Source organism: Alexandromys fortis, unplaced genomic scaffold (assembly GCF_014885135.2).
Source record: "Alexandromys fortis isolate MF-2015 unplaced genomic scaffold, M_Fortis_MF-2015_v1.1 scaffold_146, whole genome shotgun sequence".
In the NCBI taxonomy this organism is placed as follows: domain Eukaryota; kingdom Metazoa; phylum Chordata; class Mammalia; order Rodentia; family Cricetidae; genus Alexandromys; species Alexandromys fortis.
The window spans coordinates 1,401,832-1,417,551 of NW_026068042.1; the positions used below are offsets into that span (position 1 = coordinate 1,401,832).

The following is a 15,720-nucleotide window of genomic DNA, read 5'->3' on the forward strand; positions in this document are numbered from 1 at the left end:
AAAAAAAAAAAAAAACCAAAAAAAAAAAACCCAAAAAAAATCAACATCAAATGGATCAAGAACTTCAATATAAGACCAACATAGTTTTTTTTATTAATTATCTTACAATATTTACCTTCTTTTATAGCATTTTCATACATACTTATTTTCGGTTGCCTCCCTATCTCCGTGTTTCCAACCCCACATAACCCCTGCCCTCCAGTATCTCTCTGTTCTTTCCTGCCACACGGGTCCCGCCGCTCTCCTTGCTCATCTCCCTAACGCCTCCTTTCCCCTCCTGGCGGCCCCTGTCACCTTCTGTCCTCTCCACACTCTCTCCCATCAGAAGCGAGATCCTGTTAGAGACAGAAACCAGGGTCCACACAGGACAGAGAACATTTGGGGTCTGCCCTTCCGAGCTGGCACTTGCTCACTTAATCTAGTATTGTCCAGTTCCATCCATTTTCAAACAGCTTCATTCTCAAGCGAGAGAGAACTGGCTTGGGAGATTCAATTGATCAAGTTGAACAGGGTTTTTGTTGCCAATGGCCTGACTTTTCCCTGCCCCCGTGCGTAAAGAGAAGCATTGCGCTTTGGCAGGAGAATAGCAGTGGCCGGCACGGAGAGAAACAGGAAGAGGAGAACAGACGTTTTTCCAGCTTCATTCTTACCGGTCCAGAGGTCAGAAGAGCCAGCTTGGCTAGAAATAGAAATGTTTTGGAGACTAGGAACAGTAGGGAGAAGGTATCATGAATTCTACATAGAAATTCTGCTCAAACCATTTACTACTAAACTGTGAATGCCCAGATGAGAATATCAGAGCCAAACTAGCAAACAAAACAAAACTTTGAAAGGAGCGTAAATAGCTTTTTAATATCTTACGGAATAGAGACTATCCCTCCCCTGCCCCCGAGACAGGCTTTCTCTGTGTAATAGCTCTGGCTGTCCTGAAACTCCTGACTAGACTAGACCAGGCTGGCCTCGAACTCACAGAGATCCGCCTGCCTCTGCCTCCCGAGTGCTGGGATTAAAGGCGTGAGCCACCACCATCCAGCATTGCACCTTTTTACCTTTTTTTTTTTTTTTTTTTTTTTTCTGGAGCTGAGGACCAAACCCAGGGCCTTGCATTTGCTAGACAAGTGCTCTACCACTGGGCTAAATCTCCAACCCTAGCCACGCTTTTTGAGGGCTTACTCAGTGGTCACGACCTCATTTCTTCTTCTTTTTAACCCCTTGAGGGCCATTGGTACTGTTCCTTCTTGGAAAGTAATGAATTAAGACAGAGGCCAGCCGAGACGTGGATAATCACACAGCTGGGAGGCGAGCTGTGGTCTCCGACCTCTGCCTGCCTTGCTTCCTCACACGGCTCCCTCTCCTCTCAGGAGATATCCGGAGCACTGTCACTTACGACCTGGCGTTAGACCCTGGCCGCACACAGGCCCGTGTCCGTGCCATCTTTGGCGAGACAAAGAACAACACTCGCCGGAGGGTCCAGGTCCTTGGGTTGGCACGGACATGTGAAACCCTGAAGCTGCAGATACCGGTGAGCCGGCAAAGGGCTCCTGGCTGGGGATGGGGTGGTCTCGGGACAAAGGGCAGGGCTCCTGGCTGGGATTGGGGTGGTCTCGGGATGCTGTAGAAGGCAGAGCCCCAAACCCCACTTTCCCTTAGGTCTGTGTGGAGGACTCGGTGAGTCCCATCATCCTGCGCCTCAACTATACGCTGGTGGGGGAGCCCTTGCGCTCCTCTAGGGACCTCCGGCCCGTTCTGGCTCAGGATGCTCAGAGGCTCTTCACAGCTACGGTGAGTCCTGGAGTCGGGGCCTTGCAGGAGTAGAGAACAGAACAGAAAGAGTTTGCTGAAACATTTTTATTTTATGTAATTTCATTTAAACGTTTTTGTTGTTGTTGTTTGTTTGTTGTTTTTCAAGACAGGGTCTCTCTGTGTAGCCCTAGCTCCTCCTGGCACCAGCTCTGTAGACCAGGCTGGCCTCAGACTCACAGAGATCCTCCTGCCTCTGCCTCATGAGTGCTGGGAGTAAAGGTGTGCGCCACCACTTGGTGTTCATTTAAACATTTTTTAAAAATTGCTCCCCTTAACCATTTCTGTTTCTTTCGTTTCAATGATGTGCCCTGTCCAGCTTCCCTTTGAGAAGAACTGTGGCAACGACAGCATTTGCCAGGATGACCTCAGCATCACTCTGAATTCCATGGGGTGAGTGTCCTGGTATCGCTTCCCTTAAGCCTGAATCCTGGTCCCCAAAGGAGCCCAGGCTTCTTCAGATATATTTGTGTGCCACAAGTTTCCTTGTGCCTGCTCTGTTACATTCCTGCCTCTCCAAGTTTCCGCAGCCTGTCTATATCAAACCAGACGTGCTGAGGTGAAGCCCTTGGTACTTCATGGTCTTGTTATTCTCACAGCCAGGACACTTTGGTGGTGGGAGACTCTCGGGACTTCAACCTGAGGGTGACAGTGAGAAATGACGGTGAAGACTCCTACGGGACCACGGCTACCTTCTACTACCCGGCTGGCTTGTCTTACCGGAAGGTGTCAGTGAGTCAGGTAGCCAAATCCTCTCCGGTCTCCCGGCTCTGCTTTCCTCGCCCCCGTGGCTGGCAGTTGACGGTACTACATTTGCTTGCCTTGGTTCCAGAACCCGCTTACCCAGAAGCCTTGGCGTGTGGCGCCTGAGCACAGCTCCTCCACTGAAGGGCACGGGGCTCTGAAAAGTACCACCTGCCACATAAACGCCCCCATCTTTCCTGCTAACTCCGAGGTCAGAGCTCCAGTCCTTGCTGCTGTCCTTCTGTCTGCTGTCATCCTATGGAACTCTCTTCTTCTTCTTCTTCTTCTTCTTCTTCTTCTTCTTCTTCTTCTTCTTCTTCTTCTTCTTCTTCTTCTTCTTCTTCTCCTTCTCCTTCTCCTTNCTTCTTCTTCTTCTTCTTCTTCTTCTTCTTCTTCTTCTTCTTCTTCTTCTTCTTCTTCTCCTTCTCCTTCTCCTCCTCCTTCTCCTCCTCCTCCTCCTCCTCCTCCTCCTCCTCCTCCTCCTCCTCCTCTTCCTTCTCCTTCTCCTTCTTCTTTCTCCCTATCCTAAGGGAGAAGCTGCCCCTTTCTACAAACTGGCTTTATTGATCCCATAAACCTCCCACAGTGTACAATTCAGTGGCATTTAAGTATTCTCAGAGGTTTGCATCTGCCACTCTGCTCAATCTGAGACCTTGCTAATAGCCCCTGGAGCATCCCAATCGACCTTCTCTGTATGGATTCACCTCTCCTGGATATCTTCCATCCATAGACACATACAGCATGGTCCTCTGGGATTGGCTTCTTTTCACCAACATCGTATTTTCCAGGATCACTTGCTTGTCAGTTCTTTTTATTTCCGAACAATATTCTATCACGTGGGCAGGCCGTGTTTGCTTTATCCCATTCAGTGGTTGGTGGACAGTGGTGCTGTGTTTTCTTTACTATTTTAAATCACCGTTTCCGTTCTCCATCTCTAGGTCACCTTTAACGTCACATTTGATGTGGACTCTGATGCTTCCCTGGGGAACAAACTGCTCCTCAAGGCCAACGTGACCAGGTACGTTCCCACATTCCGTGGTCACTCTCCCTTCTGTGGCCCAGCCAGGACAAATCATTTCCTTTTCTCTGTCGGTTCTCTGTTCGGATGACTTCATTCATTCAACAAACTGATTGAGCACCCACCCATGTGCCAGACATTGCTGGGGTCACGGTGGTTGATAAGACAGTTGTGGTCGCCCTCATGGACATTCAGTGGCGTGGATAGGCAAGGAAACGGGTGGTTACTGTATAGTATAAAATAAATGATGAGGGGGTGGGGGAAGTAGGGATGCCCAGTGCTCTGAGAAGATCCCTGAAGAAAACACATTTAGGTTGGGACTAAGTCAAGCAAAAGCCTAAAGGTAGCAGGCAGCACGCAGCGGGCAAGACCTGGAACCGGGAGGTATCTGGGCATGCTGCAGAACAGCCCGTGAGACAGCTCAGCGGGTGAAGCCTGGTGACCCGTGTTCCATCCTTGCAACCCACGTGAAACTCCCACATCTAGTAAAAATACGTAAGAGACTCAGGCAAGGCCGCCAAAGCCCAATGACCCAAATTCAATCCCTGGAACCCACATGGTGGAAGGAGCGAACCAGTTCTCAGAAGTTGTTTTCTGACCCCCAAGCGTATGCTGTGGCATGTGTCCACCCAAATACACGCACACACGCACACACGCACACACACACACATTGTAAAAAAAGAAACAGTAGCTTGAGCACATGAAGCAGGATTTAAAGAGCTGGTGACAGTCAGACATGGCGGTAGCACGAGATCACTGAGGGCGCTGCTAGGAAGTTTGCTGTTTAGACTACGGGAGACACACGGTTACATTTACTTGTATATCAGGGCAAGGGTGGGGGCTGGGAGGAGCAGTCAGAGGCCGCAGTAGCTGTTGGAGTGAGTAGGGCCTGGTGACGCAGAGATGGAGAGGACCTTGGGGACAGCAGACACGCAGACAGAGTGGACGCAGAGTAGGGGGGGGCACGGAGAGGCTCACTCTCAGTTCTTAGAGCTGGCTGAGGACCTGCTTTCCTTTCAGTGAGAACAACATGTCCAGGACCCACAAAACGGAGGCTCAGTTGGAGCTGCCTGTGAAGTACGCCGTCTACATGGTTGTTACCAGGTGCTGCTCCACCCCGCTCTCCCCTGACAGGCTGGAGACCGCCGGCTGTGTGATTGTGCTGTGTACATGCCATGTGCCTGCGTGGAGGAATGGGGTGTGTGCGTGTGTGCGTGTGTGTGTGTGTGCGCGCGTGCGTGTGTGTGTGAGACACTGCCCTCAAGGGCTGTATTGTCCCCTACCTGTTCTCTGTGTGTTATGTCCAAGCAGGACACCTTCATGTTCTGTCACCTCTTGTCTACTCTTTTTTCCTCTTAGTGATGAGAATTCTACCAAATACCTCAACTTCACAGCTTCAGAGATGACCAGTCAGGACATACAGCATCAGTACCAGGTGAGGAGCAGGGGAAGCCTGGGTTCTGAGGGATGCTGGGAGGGAAGCTGCTATGAAGGGAGGGCAGGAAGCAGTTGCGGGAAGCATGAATACTGTGCCTCCTGTGTGTCAGGCACACTTCTAAGTTTGTTCTACACCCCCCCACAGATATGTACACAGTGTGCAGCTACACAAACATATACATATGCACATACACACACTCGTACACATACATGCATAATATGCACTCACACCATACACCACATACAGATCCATGTGCACACACATACACTCATAAACATACGTGCACACACATGGATGCACATGTACATACTCTCACATATATGCTAGCACACAGATGCACATGTACATCGACACACAATATGTACATACACATAGATGTGCACGCACATCTATATACACATATGTATATACACACAGATGCACATGCACACACATACATACATGATACACATACAGATGCACATCCACATGCTCACATACACATGCACACATACGGATACACATATATACCCACATGCTCACATACACACATGTACACACACGGGTACAAATGTATATCCACATTCTCACACACATACACGCATGCACACTCACAGATGCACATCCACTCTTTCTCTCTCTCACACAAACACACATACACACACACACGGATGCACATCCACACATTTACACACACAGATGCACATCCACACATTCACACACACATCCACACATTCACACACATACATCCACACATTCACACACACACATCCACACGGATGAACATTCACACACTCACACACAAACACTTGTATGCACATCCACACATTCACACACACACTCATGCACACGCACACATTCACACACATGGATGCACACGCATATCAACACACTCACACACATACATGCACACACATACACACATACACGCCCTATGTCAGGACCCTGAACACCCTTGCTGTCCCTTGTTTTCAGATGGAGAAGCTGAGTCAGAGAGACATGAACTATGTCTAAGTTCTCACAGCTGTCAAGTGACAGAGCTAGAACTTGAGATGGGCATGTCTATGTTTGGCATTTGTTTCTGTGCTCCTGTCTCGCAGGAGAGCAGGATGCTCAGGCCTTATTCGTGGTCCTGGGCTATAGGAAGTGAGGAGCCAGTTCTGAGAGCCAGCTGGGCCATAAGGCTAGAGCCATCACCCCCTCCTTTCTGATGCAGTTCAACAACCTGGGCCAGAGGAGCCTCCCTGTCAGTGTGGTCTTCTGGATCCCCGTCCAGCTGAACAAGGTGACCATATGGGACCATCCCCAGGTCGTCTTCTCCCAGGTGAGTCCAGCTGGCTCTCCAGAGGTCAGGTCTTTCTGGAGACCTGTTTCTCACCTTTTCTGACTCTCACTTGGGCCCAGGCTGTTACCCTCTGGGTGGGACCAGAGCCCTCATTTCTCTCTTTTCTTGATGTCTGTCTTTCCTCAGAACCTCTCAAATGCCTGTCACACTGAGCAGAAATCCCCTCCTCACTCCAAGTTCCAGGATGAGCTTGAGAAGGCCCCAGTGCTGGTAAGAATACGGTGGACTCCAGCCTCGAGGCCACACGCACAGGCACTGTGGTCTGCCCCAGTCTTAGGCAGCTGTGTCTTTGGCCTTTTCTTCCAGAACTGCTCTGTTGCAGTCTGTAAGAGAATCCAGTGTGACCTCCCGTCCTTCAACACTCAGGAAATGTTCAATGTCACCCTCAAGGGCAAACTGTCATTTGACTGGTATATCAAGGTAGGTTGTGCTTTGAGGCTTTCTGGGTATAGCCATAACAGCCCAGAGCCCAGGCCTGGCTCCCATTCTGTTCTCTCCACAGACTTCTCACAAACACCTCCTGCTTGTGAGCACCGCCGAGATTGTGTTTAATGACTCTATATTTGCCCTGCTCCCAGGGCAGGGGATGTTTGTCAAGTCCCAGGTACCCATCTCAGGCACGGTGGGGTGGAGGGGCAACGGGGCAGCTGGAGGGAGGAAGAAGCTGGACAGCCGATCTCATCTCTGCGTTGGCAAGACAAGCAGATGGGAAGAGAAACGAGGCCTGCAGCCGGTCTTGTGGATTGCAGGGAGGGGGTAGCCCTAGAGCTCAGGGAACTCTCCAGAAATTTGGGGGCATATCTCCCCTGCTGTACCCCTTTTCTTTCCTCTCTCCCCTAGACGCAGACCAAAGTAGAACCATATGAAGTTCACAACCCTGTACCACTTATTGTGGGCAGCTCCATTGGGGGACTGGTTCTTTTGGCTCTCATCACTGCCGGCCTGTACAAGGTACTTACTCCTCCATTCATTTCTGTCCCCTCCCCCCTCCTTAGCAGCTCCGTCCTTGGGTCTGACTCTCAGTATTGCTGCTCACTCTATGACTTTTGGCCAGTTGGAGACTCTTCAGACCTCAGTTTCTCCAGTTGTAAAACGATAGTATTAACCAACAAAGAAAATGAGCGTAATACGCGCAGAACAACTAGGATGGCCCGGCTTACAAGGGTCACTATATAAGAAGGCATTTTATCTCTTTCTTAGCCCGATGCTGTTTCTCGCCCTGCCTGACTTTCCCCAGGTCCTGTCTTTTCTATACCCTGTCACTCTGTGTCCCGCCTGGTCATGCTGTCTGATACGGTCTGTGTCTCTCCTGTTCTCCCTGATCTTGACCTGCAGCCGTGGACTCTGTGGCCTTACCCTCTGTCTTTACCCTGACAGTTTGGCTTCTTCAAGCGGCAATACAAGGACATGATGAACGAAGCTGCTCCCCAAGAAGCCCCGCCTCAGTAAAGGCCCTTTCTCCACGGAGAGACCTCTGCAATAGCAAGCAGGTCTGGTCAGACCAACACCCAGGTCCCACGGCTGATGGACAGACATGCCCTCTAGGAGACTGTTGCAGTGTGTCTTGTACAGGAATGGTTTGTGTGTGTGTGTGTGTGTGTGTGTGTTTGTGTGTGTGGTGGGGCTCAGGCATTTCCTGCACGTGGGCAATGCCTTGAATGCGTCCTCTCGCATCAAGGTAAAGGAATCTTTTGGGTTTCCCACCGTGTCAGGGCAAACGCTAATGGACTTTTCTCTGGGCAAGACGATGGGACCCTGTGGGCAAGGATAGTGAGATGCTGTGGCTGTCTTCTCTGAAGGAAGTATTTTCTTGCATGGATGAACCGCAGACTTGCAAGAGTCCAGGTACTGAGAATACAAGAGAAGCTGGACTTGGACTAGAGAATGGGTGGCCCAACAAAAATGTCCAGTGAAGAATGAGACATCTCCCAGGGACTGGAGAGACGGCTCAGTGGTTAAGAGCACTTGTTGCTCTTGCAGAGGACCTGGGTTCAATTCCCAGTAACCACATAGCAGCTCTCAACCATCTGTCACTCCAAACCCAGGAAATCCGAGAAATCTCCCACTACCTAGTTATTTATTGTTTTAATATTAATTTAGATATTTAAATTGGTTAACCTGTCCACAGTACAAAAACCGAAAGACATTCAAGAATGTATGGCAAAGGCTGGGAATGTAGTTCATGGCAGAGAACTCACCTGGTGTAAGGCCTTGGGCTCAGTTTACAGCACTGAGAACCAAGGCAAAGCAAAAACCAATCTAAAAAGTGTATTGTGAAAGACTCCCTCCTCAGGGGTGTTCAAGGCTGTATGGTTAGAACCTACTTCAGAAATATTGTAGGTATCTATACACACACACACACACACACGCAGAGTTGTAAACAAACAGTAACATATTTTTGTACTATTATGCATCTTGTCTTTTTATTAATATGCTCAAATAATTTTATAAGCTATAAAGAACTGTAGCTGCAGAGTACAGTACTCCCCATGTGACTATATCAATGTATTTAACCTGTCTCCTTTGCATATATTATTTCAACTTCTTGCTCTCCCAAACAATGCTGAATTAATAAATTGTACATATCTAAGTTTTACATATTTATCACAATAATTTATTGATATATTTATAGACATTTGACTTCTACTTGAAGTGATTCTAAGATAAAGATTTTAGAAAAGCCGGGTGGTGGTAATACATGCCTTTATTTAATTCCAGCACTCAGGAGGCAGAGGCAGGCGGATCTCTGTGAGTTCAAGACCAGCCTGGTTTACAGAGTGACTTTCAGGACAACCAGTGCTGTTATGCAGAGAAACCCTGTCTTGGAAAATGAAACAAAAAATTAGAGAGGAAGATGAGCTTGGTGGTGTACACTTATAGTTCTTTCTACTCAGAAGGCAGAAGCAACAAGCTTGTGAGTTCAAGGGCAGCCTGAGCTACAGTTGAGTTTAAGGACAGCCCAAGTCAGTTACCAAGACCTTTGTTGATAAAATAAATGGCTGAACAAGGATTGGGGCTACAGTTTAGTGACTGAGCACTTGCTTAGCTTGCGTGAGGCCTTAGACTTTATCCTCAGTACCACTCCCAAAGAACTCAAGTGAGAAAGCATCCCACAAAATACCTACAGCTAGAGGGAGTTATCTGGGGAATGGAAGGCAGATGTCAGACCACAGGAGTGACCTGTGAAGCTCTGGATCTTGATTCTGCTGGGAGACAGTGAATACCACACACCTGAATATCATCCAGGGGCAGAAGGAGTGTACATGCACCATTTTCACACAGTCACACAACTGAGGCTATATAATACACACACGCACGCATGCATGCGCACACACACACACACGTGTGTGTGTGTGTGTGGGAGAGTGTTAATCCCTTAACTCTTCTTGCTTGCAATGAATGTGAGTGGAGTAGGGTCTGGCGGCCAGAGCCAGAGGTGCTGCCAGTCGGAAGCCTGATGGAAGAGCACAGCTGGAAAGGCCTGTGGGGACTTGGCTGAGGCATTGCCAGCACTGGCTAGCAAGAGCACATACAGGAAAGTCTGATGGCTATTTCTAGATGGTTTGAGAAATAATTAAAATGTCAAATGTTATAATTGTGGCAAACAAGGTCACCTTAAAAGGGATTGTAGACAGGGCATTCCTAGAAACAATTTTTTATAAGAATAATCCATTTCAGAACACTCTCCCTTTGGATTATGCAGAAGGTGTGTAAAAGGCAGGCACTGAACTGATAAATGTAGGTCAACAAGGGACAGTCAAGGTAATCCTTTGTCATTGGGAAACTCCATGAGGGACCTCTTGCAGGTCCCTATGCCAAATCTGGTTTGGTCATTTCCTCCCATCATGGAGGAAACTCCTTCCCAGAGCAATTAAAGAACCTAATGCCTATTGTAAGGAAGCATACTGCTTTGGATAATAGAACAGCTATAGAAGAGAGAACAAAAAATTCAGGAGAAACCATAAATCGAGTATTTTGGCAAACTTCTACAAATGAACAAAGACCAAAATTAAAAATACAAATAAATGGCATTGTCATTGGAGGTCTCGTAGACACAGGTGCAAATGTAACAATAATTTCATCACAATCTGGCATTCAAATTGACCTTTTTAGGATATAAATGTTTAGTTTTTAGGAATCAGAACTTTATCTCAGGTAAAACAGAAAGCAAGATTGGTCAAATGTATAGGGCTAGAGGGACAGAGAGAAATAGTAAGACCATATGTGGCTAACATAGTAATGAATTTGTGGGGACATGATTTGTTATAGCAATGGAATACACAGATTGACATTTTCCCAATCTTCAAAACAAATCATAAATTAATGTATGTTTCTGGGAAAATATTACAAGATATTATAAAGAACAGTAACCAACTATTCAGGTTGTACAAGAACAGGGCACAACAGCTGCTGATCTTTCAAAGGCACCAATAGCCCTACTTTTAAAAGAGTTGACAGACAAACCTGTATGGGTTAAGCAATGGCCTTTAACAACAGAGAAACTGCAGGCTTTAGAACAACTGTTACAGGAGCAACTAGATACTCAGCATATTGAAGAATCAACCAGCCCTTGGAATTCTGTATTTGTTCTTAAAAAGGAATCTGGAAAATGGAGAATGGTAATAGATTTAAGAGCTGCTACTAAGGTGATTCAGCCAATGGGCTCTCTACAATCTGAAATCCTTTGCCTACTCTAATACCTAAAGGATGGTCTCTTACAGTTATTTATTTAAAAGATTGTTTTTTTCATTATACCTTTACAGGAAAAAGATAGAAAATTTGTATTCATGGTGCCTACTTGTATTAATTCTCAGCCTGCTAGAAGATATCAATGGAAGATTCTCCCACAGGAAATAGCCCCACCCTGTGCCAATATTTTGTCAGTCAGTCACTGTAAATGATATGCAAGCAATTTTCTGAATCTATAGTTTACTATTACATGGATGACATTTTACTATCTGATTCAAATGTAGATATTTTAGAAAGAATATTTGAAGAAGTAAAGAAAAATTTGCCTTGTTGGGGATTATAAATTGCTCCTAAAAATACGAAGAAGAGATTCTGTTAATTTTTTAGACTATAAATTAGGTTTGCAAAAATTAGACCCTAAGAGGTGCAAATTAGGAGAGATCAATTGCAGACTCTTAATGACTTCCAAAAATTGCTAGGAGACAATTCCCAACTATGGCTCACTATTGGGATAAAATCTGATGGACTGATTCATTTAAACAAAACCATAGGTGGTAACAAGGCTTAAACAGTCCCAGGGAATTATTAGATGAGGCTGAGAGAGAATTGGCTTTAATAGAAGAGAAAGCACATGCAGATCATGTGGATCCGAATATTAACTGCATTCTGGTCATATTACCCTCCAAACATTTCCCTACAGGAATTTTAGTGCAGAGGGAAGATGTTATCTTAAAATGGATCTTCTTACCACATAAGCTGAGTAAAAAATTAAAAATTTGCGTGGAAAAGGACTCTGAGTTAATTATAAAAGAAAACAGAGGCTTTGTCAATTAGCAGTAATAGACCCAGCAAAAATTATAATTCTCTTTTAATAGTGAGGGAATTGACAAATTATGGGAAGAAAGTGAACCCTGGCAAATAACTTGTAGTAATTTTTTGGGAGAGATTAACAATATTTGTCCTAAAAGCAAGTGAATTCAACTTATAAAGAGAACTAACTGGATTCTTCCTTGAATTATATAAGACACACCAATAACTGGAGCCCCTACATTCTACACTGATGCAAATAAATCAGGAAGGCAGGTTACAGTCAGAAAATTTAAGTAAAGTGGATTAAAGTCTTTATGATCCTGTACAAAAGTCAGAATTATATGCTATTCTCATGGTAGGAAGGGATTTTAAAGAACCTCTCAACATAGTTACTGATTCTCAATATGCCAAAGGAGTTGTGTTGTATATTGAAACTGCTGAATTATACTGGATGATACAGATTTGACTTTATTATTTATTCAGTTAAAAGATACAATAAGGAATATGAATCATTCCAAATATATAACACATATCCAATCCCATACATGTCTCCCAGGTCCTCTAGCACAAGGTAATGCAGAAATTGATCAATTATTGATTTGTGCTGAAGGCCTCAGAATTTCACACAAAACATCATGTCGATAGCAAAGGTTTTTAAAAAAGACTTTTACATCAGATGGCAACAAGCCAAGAAAATTATAAGGAAATAAATGTTCTACTTGTTTTTTTTTTTTATACAGCCAAACACCACTTCCTGCAGGAAGTAACTCAAAGGATAATTAAAGGAATGAAATTTGGCAGATGGGTGCGTTCCATTTTGTAGAATTTGGAAAACTAAAATATGTACACCACACCATTGATACCAGTTCAGGTTTTCAATGGGCAACTGCTTTGAGTTCAGAAACAGCTGATTCAGTAATCAGACATTTGCTAAATGTTATGGCTGTCATGGGTAAACCTGTACAAATAAAGACAAACAATGCTCCAGTATATGTCTCTAGGAAAATGAAATAGGTTTTTGCTTACTATAATATAAAACATATTACAGCTATACCACATAATCCTTCAGGTTAGGCAGTTATAGAAAGATCAAATCAAACTTGAAAGGATATATTAAATACACAGAAGGGGATGATAAATACCCCCAGAAATAGATTGCATAATGCTTTATTAACTTTGAATTTTCTAAACACTAATGAGAAAGGAACAACAGCTGTGGAGAAACATTGGATAGTAGAAAAAAACTACAGAATTAATTCAGCTGATTTACTTTAAAGATGTACTGACCTCAGAATGGAAACTGGGACACTTGTTATGTTGGGGAAGGGGTTTTCCTTTTGTTTCCAAGGGAGAAGAAAAGCTATGGATACAGTCAAAATTGATAAAGTTTCTATTTGAACAAGAGACACCTCTTAATTAGGAGAGATGATAGTTCATCAAACAGCATGGTTGTTTATAATCTAAACCAACCTATAAAACTAACAAATGCTTTTCATTTGATCAGATATAACTTGCCAAAAGAGAATCTCCCACAAGTTAGGGCCGCGGAAGGATTTTGTTTCTGTCTTTTCAGGAGAATAAAGGCATCCAGCTAAGGAATCTGAAGACCACTAGACAAATGAGACATCTGAAGAAAAAGGACAAATCATCCAGAACAAAAATATTTCAATAAAAGGAGTAAATTGACCTATTTGTATATTACATTTTCCTCAGGATAAAATTTCATAAATCTCCCCAAACTTTGGATGACTGTCTAGACAGTCAGCTGTTTCTGTCATTTCTCACATTTTTTGGAAGTCACTTGCTCTCACTTCTGCTTACTCAGTTAATATTATTTCCTTCTTGGGTCTCTGAGGAAATTTGAAGGCTAGATCATTACTGCTTTCCTTGTTTACCAGATGCAAGTAAATTAGGTACAAGAGTCTGGACTCACCACGATAGGACAGATATGGAATATTTTCTTTGAATTTGTCAAATGCAAATGGAATAGACATTGTTGATACATTTATTGTCTCTATATATTGTATACAGTTATTGCACTTATTGCAAATAATTTTTCTTATATTAGTTATAGCCTTCTTTTTATTTTAGACAAAAATGGGGGAAATGTAGTGATATTTCATTTGTATTTTAATAAATAAAACTTGCCTGAAGATCAGGATGCAAAACAGCCACACTAGTCAGTCATATAGGCCCGGCAGTGGTGGTGCACACCTTTAATCCCAGCACTCAGGAGGCAGAGGCAGGCAGGTGTCTGTGAGTTTGAGGCCAGCCTGGTCTACAAGAGCTAGTTCCAGAACAGGCACTAAAGCTTTAGAGAAACCCTGTCTCGAAAAATAAAACAAAAAAAGTAAAGGAACATAGCAGCAAAATGACTTCTAATGACATTCTGCTATACTCATAGATCAGCGCCTCACTCAGCCGTCACCAGAGAAGCTTCTTCTTGCAGATGGGAACTAACATGAAGACTCATAACTAGACAGTCTAGGGTAAAAGGTCTGAACCCACTTCTCGGTTTGAAAACCTACCCAAACCCACCAATACCTGAGCACAAAACCCCACCAATCCTTGGGCACAAAATACCACCAGTCTCTGAGCATAGTATCCCACCAATTCCCAGGCTTGGCTCGGAATCTCAACAATCCCCATCCTGAAATCACCCTAGAAAACTCCGCTCCCAAGCCTGTCTCCTGCTCAGTTCCCCACTGCTTCTCACTAGAGCAGAGGCAGCCCACCCTCGTGCGTCTTTCCCAATAAATATTTTGGGTGAGGATTGTAGTGCAGTATGACTGTAGCTGGAATTTTCTTGGGCCACCAACCAGCTCCCAAATAAAGACACCCAGAGACTTATTATTAATTATGCATGCTCAGCCTTAGCTTAGGCTTGTCCCACTAGTTAAGTTAACTTAATTTAACCTGTTTCTATCCATCTACATTTTGTTTTGCCTTGAGACATTTTTACCTTTCTTTTATTCTGTATGTCCTACTTTCTCCTGCTTCCTCAGTGTCCGGTTGGCTGACCCCTGGAGTCTTCCTGGCGTCTCTTTTCTTTCTTTTTCCAAGCCTAAATTCCTCCTTCTATTCACTCTTCCTCCAAGGAGGTCCTGCCTAACCGTCTACTGCCTAGCTATTGGACATTCAGCTTTTTATTAGATCAATCTTAGACATAGGCAGGCAAGGTAAAACAGCAACACACCTTTGCATAGTTAAGCAAATGCAACACATCTTTACAAAGTTAACAAAACATTCCACAACATAAACAAATACAATACATCTTTGCATAATTAAACAAATATTTTGCAACATATGACTTTGTGGTATTCCTTGGCTTCCTATTGCCAGGATAACCTTCCCTTCAGAGGTGTAAGACTTCCACTGAGGATTTCTCCTCAGAGTTGTAACACAACAGTATGTGTGAGATACTTTGGAGAATTCATCTCTGAATGGGATGTCTGACTTCATCAAACAGTCCCCTCAGGACTGAGGGGTCTATGTGGAAGAGGAGGTGGAAAGATTATAAGAGCCAGAGGTGATAGATGTCTCCAAGGAAACTGTGTCCTCCAGACACAAAAGGACAGATGTGCATATGAATTCAGAGAGACATGGGCAGCACACACAGTTTGAGTCAAATGGGACCCAGTGCTGAGAGGGAGAGAGAGAGAGAGAGAGAGAGAGAGAGAGAGAGAGAGAGAGAGAAGTGGATAGGGGTTCCCACCCCTAACCTAGGAGCTATCTGTAGCTGATACCTGCGTGGTAAGCTCATGCCCAGGAGGGCAACACAAAATGAACTCAAAGATATTTTTGTAGATATTTTGCCTTAGGTTGCTTTGCTCTTTCTTTCTTTCTTTCTTTCTTTCTTTCTTTCTTTCTTTCTTTCTTTCTTTCTTTCCCTCCCTC

At 44.6% G+C, this 15,720-nt stretch overlaps 1 protein-coding gene across 3 annotated transcripts in view; it reads left to right on the forward strand.

The window, feature by feature from the left end:
- Itgam (integrin subunit alpha M) overlaps window positions 1–8,920 on the forward strand; it is a 45,050-nt gene extending 36,130 nt beyond the window's left edge. For 2 of the 3 annotated variants that reach the window (XM_050166067.1, XM_050166068.1), the window contains exons 17-30: window positions 1,362–1,522; window positions 1,651–1,782; window positions 2,120–2,193; window positions 2,400–2,541; window positions 2,633–2,755; window positions 3,483–3,562; window positions 4,583–4,666; window positions 4,922–4,997; window positions 6,196–6,303; window positions 6,451–6,534; window positions 6,631–6,744; window positions 6,827–6,928; window positions 7,165–7,275; window positions 7,702–8,920. In XM_050166067.1, coding sequence (XP_050022024.1) covers window positions 1,362–1,522; window positions 1,651–1,782; window positions 2,120–2,193; window positions 2,400–2,541; window positions 2,633–2,755; window positions 3,483–3,562; window positions 4,583–4,666; window positions 4,922–4,997; window positions 6,196–6,303; window positions 6,451–6,534; window positions 6,631–6,744; window positions 6,827–6,928; window positions 7,165–7,275; window positions 7,702–7,773 — 1,463 coding nt within the window. In that variant the 3' untranslated portion in view covers window positions 7,774–8,920. The remainder of the gene's footprint in view (window positions 1–1,361; window positions 1,523–1,650; window positions 1,783–2,119; window positions 2,194–2,399; window positions 2,542–2,632; window positions 2,756–3,482; window positions 3,563–4,582; window positions 4,667–4,921; window positions 4,998–6,195; window positions 6,304–6,450; window positions 6,535–6,630; window positions 6,745–6,826; window positions 6,929–7,164; window positions 7,276–7,701) is intronic. The other variant, XM_050166069.1, reaches the window with a different exon arrangement.
- Window positions 8,921–15,720: the final 6,800 nt, after the last annotated feature.